Raw genomic sequence first — 11,437 nt, 5'->3', positions numbered from 1 at the left:
ATTGGCTTTTGGAGGGAAATAAAAAGATAAATTACCAAAAATGCCCCTCAATTATTAACTTATTAATAAAAGTAACCTCCAAATTACGATAAAAATGTTCTTAAAATATTTTAAAACACGACAAAATAGACATTAAATAAATATTCTTAAAAAGTGTTTTACATATTGAATTTCATATAATTTTTTACAAGTATGATTAGAAAAATGACAAATTCTAATCCTTACAATTTAGTAATTTTATACCAAGTAATTTGTTTTTTTGCATGACCAAAAATTACTTTTAAAGTGAGAAAAAAAAATATAAATATCAAATTTTGACCCAATTATTTATATATACATTTTAAATTAACTGCTTATTTTTTAAAGTAACGATAATTAAGTTAAAAAAACACCAAAAAGAAAAATTTTCCCCATGGACGATTAAAGTTACTCATGTAAGGGGGGAAAAAACCTCAAGACTCAAAAAGAGAGGAATAGAACAGATAACCACTAAAAGAACAACAAAAAACAGCACACAATGACACAAATCAACAATACATACTCAACAATACATAAATTGGACCACCCAAGTCAACAACACATACATCACGAGATAAGAAACAATACCGAAGTCTGCAGAGCATAATTTTCATTTTGGGTCTCTCGATAATCTTTTCCACATTTTCTACCATTCCAATTAACATTTTTGGCACATGACATGATTTGATAACAGAATAGCAAAGTATAAAGAACTAGCCAAGTACAGGGGAAGAAGCATACTGCATACTAGATAATTTAGAGAAGAGCACTGATCTCTATCATTCCCAAACATTACAACAGCAACAATATCTTCGCCTTCAACTGCATTATCAAGAAACTACTTAACACAAATAGTTTTGGTTCCTTAAAAGGGCTAAGAGATATACCCACCATTAACACGAATAACCTGACCATTAACCCACTCACCGGCATCGCTAGCCAAGAACCCCACCAAAGGGGCCACATCCTTAGGCTCGCCAAGCCTATTCAGCGGTGAGACCGCAATACTGGCTTTTATTTGCTCTTCAGTCCTCCCGGCAAAGTACATTTCGGTTGCAATTGGGCCAGGTGCAACACAGTTAGCTGTGATCCCTGTTCCCTTCAGCTCCTTCGCCAAAATGTGTGTCATGGCCTCAACAGCGGCTTTGGATGCTGTGTACGAACCCATAGTTGGTCTCAATGCAGCCACTGCTGATGAGGATAACAGTATAATTCGACCTCTGCCACCACGTACTAATCGGTTTGCTGCCTCTTTACAGCACAGGAATGCTCCTCTTGTATTTACACTGTAAAAGATCCAATCCACTGGTTACGGAAATTCATTCAATTATCTATGATCAATGCTTGTGCATGCAGTCATGCACCATGTGAATATTTGAAAGGTAATATAGTTAACTAGTTATCTACCATTGCATATGAAAATTGGTCTTGATGGATGGCTGGAAAATCTATTTGAGTTCATCAAAAAGCTCTGTGGATGAACAAAATAAAAGTGCAGCAGCTCTCCCACTTACGATGTTTATTACTGAACAATTTGAACACACAAATGAACATTGAGTACTTTAGTTAATTATTACTTATGAGAGTTAATGATTAAAACGATCCCTAAAAGATTCATCTCAGAATGGTCCTAAAAATACCAATGTGAGTCAAATTGGTCTTTTTGTTAGCTTTCAGCTGACATAATGAAAAAGCTTACCACGTGTAAGTTTTTAACATGCTACATCAGAAGAAGGTTAATAGAACTAACAACTTGACTCGTGTTGGTATCTTTCATGGACCAAATTGAGGCATTGAATCTTTAGAAATCAAATCGACTCATGCATGAGACAATAAAATGTGGTTCACACTTCAATCGTTAGATGCAGCCGTGCAGGTCTAAGAACAAGCTTCTAACAATTGTGTTCCCTTATTCAATCTCAGCAGAAGAGCCACAAAAGGTTTATTATTTTCTCTTTTCCTAAGCTCCCAAAATCCAGAGGGGAAAAAATGTACTTTATATTTTAAACTTTTGGTATAATTTCAATAAAAATTTTAATAGAATTATCCTTTTTTTTTATACATTCATGGTTACATACATCACATAGGGTGTTTAGTTCTTCAAGTAAAATTAACAAAGGATAGAGACCATGTTTTTCCAGTCCAGTCACTGGATGGCAATGGAGGACCTCCGTAGAGGGCGTTTTATTCAAAATCAAAAACAGAAAGAAAAATTAACTAGGAATAGATACAAATAAGTTTATCTAATGACGATTCGATGAGAATGATAATTAATCAATTCAACTACTTCACACAAACAAAATATAGCGGACACAACATATACCAGAGCTACTACATTCAGTTTGAGCACGTAACAGAAACAGTTAGAATGAAGTTAAATACCTGAAAATGCGATCAAAATCCTCCACGGGGGTGTTAGCTATGGTCGGGTAGTTGCTGTCAGTTACGCCCGCTGAGTTGACCAGGATGTGAACCGCCGACTCGAACTCCCGCTCCGCGGAGTCAAACAGCGCCTTCACGCCGTTCGGGTCGGATACATCGCCGCGAACTGCAATTGCCCGAGGGAGAGCAGCTCCGCCTCCAACGCTGGCGTCGGAGTTGATCTGGGCGACGAGTGAGTCGGCGAGGGAGGAGTTGGAGGCGTAGTTGACGACGATTCTGGCGCCAAGTGAGGCGAGGTGGAGAGCGATTTCTCGTCCGATTCCGCGGGAGGAGCCGGTGACGATTGCAACTCGATCTTGAAGCGGAAGAGATAGAGAGTGAGAGTGATTGTGTTTTTGGGAAGTAGCCATCTGCCTCTCTGGTCTTATCTTTGTTTCTTCTTATTTTCTTTTATATTTTATCTTTTTAAATAAAATTTTCAAAAAAATTCGAGTAAATTATCCAAAATTAGCCCCTAATAATTTAAAAATGAATATTTTAGTTCCAAAAAAGTTAATGCACAAAAATATTTTTAAGGTTCTATTCTATCAGACAAATCAGTCTCAATTTATTTTTAGTGGAGTAATCATCCAAATTAATTCTCAAAAATTTTTAAAATTGATATTTTAGTCCAAAAAAATTAATACATAGATCAATTTCTAATTGTCACACATAATAATGTTTCATCTATTTTCTGACGTAATTGATAATTTAGTGATCAAGTTAAGATTCAAGTGAATATAGAAGAGAGTGTAAGAAGAAAGGGGAGAGAGAGACATTGAGAAGACAGCGGGATTGACGAAGTGACCGGGAGGGAGAGGGTTAGAGAGAGAGAGAGAGAAATTCAAAATGAAGGGGGAGAGCGTTCGCGCTTCAAATTTAGGACAGTATTATCTTTAGATAAATTCGATGGTAAATCATTGCGGGTCACCAAAATACAGTGTTTCACTAAATAGGTTTACCGACGGATTTTTCTGATGGTAAATCCAATCCTACATTATGTGCCTTTTTTTGTTTTTCCTTCAATTATTACCAGCTAATTTACTGTCGAAAATACAAATTCACCGGTGATAATTTAACCTGACAAATTCGATGCCTTTACCGCCAATAAATCCGCCGGTACTTTGTGCGCTAAATTTGATGGTACTTAACGTTTTTCTTGTATTGTTTCACAGCAACATAACAGGAGCACCCTCCTTCACGATCAATTTGTGTGGTGGTAGACCTGAACAATTTATTCCATTTAGAATCTCTGGTGAGAAGACATCTAATTCAAATTTAATATTTTCCTCCTCGGCACACAAAGAATCAAAATTTAGATAAACTCTTTCTTCTGCAAGTAACCCTGCAATCATCTTGTTATTGACATCAGTGCATAATCCAGTTGGTGCAATAATTGCTCTATCCTTGAAATAATTTTCAACGGATAAATTGGATAATATATCTGGATACACAAAATCAATGAGGTCATCCAAAATTTTCGTAGAGTTCTTAACCAAAATGTCAGGTGGTATCTAAACGATCGATTCACCATCTGTTGTATTACCAGCCAAACCATCACCAATTTTGAGTAGTCACGCTGCGAAATTTCTGAGTTCTTGTATGTTGCTGTTTTCATCTAGTGACAATTCTCATATTTTTTGTAAGCTTTAGAACCTCATAGTTATGCCATAAATATGAAGAATTAATAGAAGACTGAATTATATTCTGCTTTAAGCCTTTGAAAATTACGGATAAAATTTGTCTAAAATCTCTTTCTAGGACAACAACTTTATCTCCAAATGACAAATGAGAATTATACGAATCTGAGCACCTCAAGTGTCTCTGAGACATTTGTCTAAAGTTTCATAACGATACTTACTTATCATTGGAACTTCATCCCATATGATTAATTTAGCTTTGGTTATTAACCTTGCAAGAGGAGTTTTTTGTTTAATATTGCACAAAAAATCTTCATTTATGGTAAAAAAAATTTTAACCTTAAATGCACAGTTCTTCCATTAGGCAACAGAAGAGCAGCAATCCTACTTGAAGCAACATTTAAAATTATACCTCCTTTAGATTTAATTGAGCATGATATAGTTGATCAAAAGAATATTTTTCTACAACCACCTTGACCATATAAGAAGAAACGTCCATTCATATTACCACTAACAGCACCCATTATTTGATCATACGTAAATTTCTGCTCATCAGTTAGTTTTTGCAAATACTCACTTACTTCACTCGCAACAGCATTAATATCAAAGTTCAAATTTTTCATTATAATTCTATATTCTGAGCTGGACACCAAATTTTTTAGAAGAAATGGCATCTCACAATATTCTTTCAATAACTTCCCATTTAACTAGAGCAACTCCTTGATTTTTTCAAGTGCAATATTTTTATTTGGACTTCTGACATTATCAAATCTGTATTTTTTCAATTAAAAATAATATAGGTAATTAGTAAATAATTAACTAATAAATTAATTATTAATCAAACAAATTGAAAAATAAAATTTTATAGTTTAATGAAGTAAAGATAATTAAAATAAATTTTGACACTAATTTTAAAGAATTTGACCCAAAATTAGGCCAACGGGCCGAACTGATTGAACTGGCCCGAACCGGGCCCAAGAACCCAAAGCCTACTTATATAAAAACCCTTTTCTCCCATTCTTCTCAGCCATTCGGTTGCACAGAGAGGAAAAGAGAGAGAGCGTGATTTGGGAAAACGGAAACGTTGATCATTGTCAACTTTCGTCGCCCGTAACTTTCAATCCGGAGTTCCGATTGACGAGCCGTCAGCGGTAACGTATTCGTCTCGGAATTCTCTTCAATTCTATCCGAACATAGTGGTAAGAAATTAGCATTTATTTCCCAGTTCTCTCTCTCTCTCTCTTAAATTTCATGATTTTAGGGTTTGGGTATTGAGGAATTGAATAATCACTGGATTTTATCTAATTGATTCGTGGGTAAGGTAAGGAACTATTGAACCCATATGAAATATCGAATTAGTGAACCTTATGATGATTATAGAGGTATTGTGTGAATTAAATTATGTTCTTGTTTATTCGGAGTTCAATTGGGCAGTTTGAAATGAAATCTGGGTGACTAAGTTTGAGAAATTGACATTTGAAAGCTTGGAGCTTGTGAAAAGAGAGGTTTTTGAGAAGTTCTGAGCTTAGGGAGGAATCGGCTAAGATATGGTTTTAGTTTCTTATAGTTAATGTTTAATGTCACGTGAAAACTTAGGCTAGAAGACTTTAAAATAGAAATGAACTGAATGAAAATTGATTTATAATGTGTGATTCGATTTTGTGAACGGTTTGTTATTCGAGTTGGTTTGTTTTTAGAAAAGATTTAATATTGAAAATTAGTTTGATTTTGAAATAATTTGATACTGGAAATGATTTGAATAATTGAGAGGTGTTTGGTTTGGTAGTTGGGACCCTTGAAGGGTGGCAGAAGTCCAAGTTTTAGAGGAGGTACTGTCGAAGTTTTTATGAAAATTGGAGGTTTTGTTTGACGTGGTTATTTAGAAAGATTTGGGTTTAAGAATTTTATAATTTGATTTTGAGTTATTAAGAAAAGACTTACGTTTGAGTTTGCTTTATTTAGAAAAGAATGAATTGTGTTTTGAATATGGATTGTTGAATAAGAAGCAAATGATGAAGATAATGATAATAGTAATAAAATGTAGCTGAGATGAGGTGTGTTTGATGATGAGATTGATTATGAGGAAGAAGAATGATGAGAACTGAGATTGATTATGAAATTAAACAAATATGAATGAATTGTAATGCTAATGAGAATGAATTTTTTAATATGACTCCGGGTAAGATGCAGTGGTATTATCCACTTGCTCCGGGTAAGAGTCAATAATCCGGGTAAGATGCAGTGGTGTTGTCCACGTGCTCCGGAGAAGAGTTCGAGACTCCGGGTAAGATGCAAGGATTTAGTTTTGTCGCCGCTTGCTCCGAGTTGAGAACTGTAACACCACCTGAGTAAAAGGAAAGGGTGAAGTTGTCCCCTGCTCCGGGTACGCGGGTAAGATGCAAGGGTTGCGGCGTTGTCCCACTTGCTCCGTGTTTGGTGTTCTGTCCAGGATTAACTACTAGGACATGTCGGGTTTGGCTATATAACCGACAGATGAGACTCATCAGCCATAGGATAGATATACATCATATGCATTTGTTTGCTTTGTTTGAGTTTGCATTACTTGGGTTTGTCTATTCGAATTACTATGTCTACTTGCTATATGTTTTATTTGCTGTAACTGCATTATATTTGTGTTTTTCTTGCCTGTATTGTTTGTCTGTGCAACTAAGAGGCATCTTGTCTAGCGGAGGAGTGACGATGGTTGTTTCACCGGTGATTCGGAGGGTTAGAAGAGACAGAATGTGAAGTATTAGGTTAAAATTAGATTCAGAACTTGAATACTTTAGATAACTTACCTAATTTCTGGTTTAGTTTATTTCCCTTAAGTTCGATTCTGAGTGTCGGAATTCTAGGAATGTCTCTGGCTTTCCCGGGACCTTTTATATTAACTATGCAGGCACATTTACCATGCTGAGAACCTCCGGTTCTCATTCCATATATATTCTATTATTTTTCAGATGCAGGTCGAGAGGCACCTCGTTGAGCATCTAGAGACCCTCCTTACAAGCAAAGAACTATCTTCTGAGCTATCATATTTTGTTTTAGGCTATGTATATATGTTTATAGAATCTCCGCATGTATATTTTATGTTTTGTCCCTCCTAGAGGTTGACTTGGAGATACAGGTGTTTATTTTGTAGTTTGAGTTTTATTTTGGATTGTATATATATATATGTACATAATTATATACTCTAACCGGCCTTAGCTTCACAGGTCGAGTCTGGAGCTTGATATCTGTGTTTTCGAACTCTGATATGTGTATATGTTATCAGCTTTCTTTTGATCTCACCAATCCGTTTTACATTTAAACTTGCGAGTGTGACACGATTTTCTGTTTTCACTTTTGTTTAGCTTCTTCTTCAAGGCTCCTAGATTTGAATTCTTTCAGCTATATTTATGTACGTATTTTACTTTTAGAGGTCGTAATACCTCGCCACCTCTACTTTACAACTTAAGCGTAAGGCCCTGTGTGGTAGGGTATTACATTATGGTATCAGAGCAGTTCGTTCCTGTAGAGCCTGAGGGACGGCTGACTATGCTTCTGGGCATACTCTGGGTGTGTGTATATGCTAATTAAGATATCTAATTGATATATGTGGCATACTTGTTTATGAGCATGCATTTGGTTCTTTGAAGCATTAGACTTGAGATATTGAGACTGATCACCTTAATATCACTTGTTTGGTGAGAACAGGAACCAAATGATGACTCGTGGATGTGGATGCGATCGAGGTAAAGGCCGAAATATTAATGCGGAACCTGAAATCACTATGAATAACCCGTGAACTTTACGAATGCTTTGGAAAACATCGGGGCTGCTATGTAGGCAACAGCTGAGGCCCTTGGTCAGCAAGTTAATAACAGAAACGGGGGTAATGGCAGAAATGGGCCGATGATGTTAGCTACCTTTCTAAAAGTAAACCCACCAACTTTTAAAGGGACCACAAATCCAACAGAAGTTGATAATTGGTTTCAGGCGATGGAACAAGCCTTACAAGCGCATCAAGTGCCTGAAGACCAGTGTGTTGAGTTTGCTACTTATCAGCTGATGGGTGAAGCTCAGTATTGGTGGCAGGAGACCCGACGCCTTCTGCAGCGAGATAATATTGCAATCCTTTGGGATGTATTCCAATCCGAGTTTTATAAGAAGTATTTCCCAAACTCAGTAAGGACGGCAAAGGAGCTTGAGCTGCTGCAGTTAAAACAAGGTCACATGTCTGTTGCGGAGTAGACAAATAAATTTGAAGAACCGTGCCAGTTTTCCTGAATTTACTAAGGTGCTCCAGAAGAATTTGCAGAATAGAAATGTATAAAGTACGAGGGAGGACTTTGGAGTGACATTCTGAGCTCCGTTGAGCTGATGGAGATTAGGATTTTTTCAGAACTTGTGAACAAGAGCCGGATCACTGAAGAATGTGTGAAGAAGGCTTCAATGGCAGAGAATGATCGCCGAGAACTCCACTGAAGGGAGCACGGTCAGGGATTCGCACCAAGGGGCCAAGAGTTTAAGCGAAAAGGATATGCACAACAACTTCCCCAAGGACGAAATAACTTCGGGATGAATGGTGACCACCAAGGAAATGGTAAAGACAAACAGACAGTGACTGCTTCGGATGATTCGACTTGTCAGAAATGTGGAAGCTATCACCCAAATAGGCCGTATCGTTTTGGTTCGGGCTTATGCTATAGGTGCGGTCTTCCGGGGCATATGTCCTGGAACTGTCCACAAAGAGAAATTTAAGATGCTAGTCGGTCGCGACGAGGTGGAGGTAATCGTGAACCCGAAAACTGAATTTTAATTACGCAATAGGACATTGAAACATTACATTTATTCATACCTAAGGAGAAAGTAACAACTTAGGATTGGAAATGCCGAACTTAGCACCAAACTTAAGAGTGTCGCGTGGGATATTGCCGTTAGAGCATTCTAAAGCTTAAGTAGATTTTAGTCGGTATGGAGTGAATATCCAAATTTCTAAAGATAAATTAATCAGAGTGCGGTAGCGGAAGCGTGCAGATGGGGATGACCTGAGGACTACTGTACATTGAGTTAAAAAGGAGGATTACGCTGATGTACTCGTGTGGTGGATGAAATTTTCGAGGGCGAAAATTTTTGTTAGGGGGTAGGATGTAAACCCCAGGTAATTAGTAAATAGTTAACAATAAATTAATTATTAATCAACAAAATTGAAAAATTAAATTTTATAGTTTAATGAAGTAGAGATAATTAAAATATGAGTTTTGACACTAATTTTAAAGAATTTGGCCCAATATTGGGCCAACGGGACGAACTGATTGAACTGGCCCGAACCGGGCCCAAGAACCCAAAGCCCACTTATATAAAAACCCTTTTTCTCCCATTCTTCTCAGCCATTCGGTTTCATAGAGAGGAAAAGAGAGAGAGCGTGATTTGGGAAAACGGAAGCGTGAATCACTGTCAACTTCCGTCGCCCGTAACTTTCAATCCGGAGTTCCGATTGACGAACCATCAATGACCACGTGTTCATCTCAAAATTCTCTTCAATTCTATCCGAATAAAGTGGTAAGAAATTAGCATTTATCCCCCAGTTCTCTCTGTCCTAAATTTTATGATTTTAGGGTTTGGGTATCAAAGAATTGAATGATTTTGATGGTTTAGGTGAACTCTAGCAGCGGATAATCAATGGGTTTTGTCCAATTGATTTGTGGGTAAGGTAAGGAACTGTTGAACCCTTGTGAAATATCGAATTAGTGAACTCTATGATGATTATAGAGACATTGTGTGAATTAGATTATGTTCTTGTTTATTCGGAGTTCAATTGGGTAGTTTGAAAAGAAATCTGGGTGATTAAGTTTGAGAAATTAACGTTTGGAAGCTTGGAGCTTGTGAAAAGAGAGGTTTTTGAGAAGTTTCGAGCTTAGGGAGGAATCAGCTAAGGTATGGTTTTGGTTTCTCGTAGTTAACGTTTAATGTCACGTGAAAACTTAGGCTAGAAGACTTTAAGATAGGAATAAACTGAATGAATTATTGATGGATTGTGTAAATGATTTATGATGTGTGATTCGATTTTGTGAACGGTTTTGTTATTGGAGTTGGTTGGTTTTTAGAAAAGATTTAATATTGAAAATTAGTTTGATTTTGAAATAATTTGATACTGGAAATGATTTAAATAATTGAGAGGTGTTTGGTTTGGTAGTTGGGACCCTTGAAAGTGGCAGAAATCCAAGTTTTAGAGGAAGTACTGTCGAAGTTTTTATGAAAATTGAAGGTTTTGTTTGAAGTGGTTATTTAGAAAGATTTGGGTTTAAGGATTTTATAATTTGATTTTGAGTTATTAAGAAAAGACTTACGTTTGAGTTTGCTTTATTTAGAAAAGAATGAATTGTGTTTTGAATATGAATTGTTGAATAAGAAGCAAATAATGAAGATAATGATAATAGTAATAAAATCTAGCTGAGATGAGGTGTGTTTGATGATGAGATTGATTATGAGGAAGAAGAATGATGAGAACTGAGATTGATTATGAAATTAAATGAATATGAATGAATTGCAATGATAATGAGAATGAATTTTTTTAATATGACTCTGGGTAAGATGCAGTGGTATTATCCACTTGCTCCAGGTAAGAGTCAATAAGCCGGGTAACATGCCATGGTGTTGTCCACGTGCTCCGGAGAAGAGTTCGAGACTCCGGGTAAGATGCAAGGGTTGAGTTTTGTCGCCACTTGCTCTGAGTTGAGAACTGTAACACCACCTGGGTAAGAGGCAAGGGTGAAGTTGTTCCTTGCTCCAGGTACGCGGGTAAGATGCAAGGGTTGCGGTGTTGTCCCACTTGCTCCGTGTTTGGTGTTCTGTTCAGGATTAACTACCAGGACATGTTGGGTTTGGCTATATAACCGACAGATGAGACTCATCATCCATAGGATATGTATACATCATATGCATTTGTTTGCTTTGTTTGAGTTTGCATTACTTGGGTTTGTCTATTCGAATTACTATGTCTACTTGCTATATGTTTTATTTGCTGTAACTGCATTCTATTTGTATTTTTCTTGCCTGTATTGTTTGTTTGTGCAACTAAGAGGCATCTTGTCTAGCGGAGGAATGATGATGGTTGTTTCACCGGTGATTCGGAGGGTTAGAAGAGACAGAATGTGAAGTATTAGGTTAAAATTAGATTCAGAACTTGAATACTTTAGATAACTTACCTAATTTCTGGTTTAGTTTATTTCCCTTAAGTTCGATTCTGAGTGTCGGAATTTTAGGAATGTCTCTGGCTTTCCCGGGACCTTTTATATTAACTATGCAGGCACATTTACCATGCTGAGAACCTCCGGTTCTCATTCCATATATATTCTGTTATTTTTCAGATGCAG

General features: G+C 36.7%; 2 protein-coding genes across 2 annotated transcripts; one reads left to right on the top strand and one right to left on the bottom strand.

Moving 5' to 3' along the window:
* On the bottom strand, positions 519 to 2,845 carry LOC107604951 (NADPH-dependent aldehyde reductase-like protein, chloroplastic). The gene is made up of 2 exons (XM_016306667.2): positions 2,401 to 2,845; positions 519 to 1,304 (listed from the first exon to the last, which is right to left on the bottom strand). The coding sequence occupies exons 1-2, from the start codon at positions 2,808 to 2,810 to the stop codon at positions 893 to 895; spliced, it is 822 nt and encodes a 273-aa protein (XP_016162153.1). The 5' UTR covers positions 2,811 to 2,845; the 3' UTR covers positions 519 to 892.
* On the top strand, positions 6,780 to 8,312 carry LOC107647355. The gene is made up of 2 exons (XM_016351433.1): positions 6,780 to 6,806; positions 7,908 to 8,312. Exons 1-2 carry the CDS (start codon positions 6,780 to 6,782, stop codon positions 8,310 to 8,312), a joined length of 432 nt encoding a protein of 143 aa, XP_016206919.1.

This window comes from Arachis ipaensis, chromosome B06 (genome assembly GCF_000816755.2).
Source record: "Arachis ipaensis cultivar K30076 chromosome B06, Araip1.1, whole genome shotgun sequence".
NCBI lineage: Eukaryota > Viridiplantae > Streptophyta > Magnoliopsida > Fabales > Fabaceae > Arachis > Arachis ipaensis.
The sequence above is the reverse complement of the archived record's forward strand: the minus strand, read 5'-3'. Positions and strand labels throughout refer to the sequence as shown.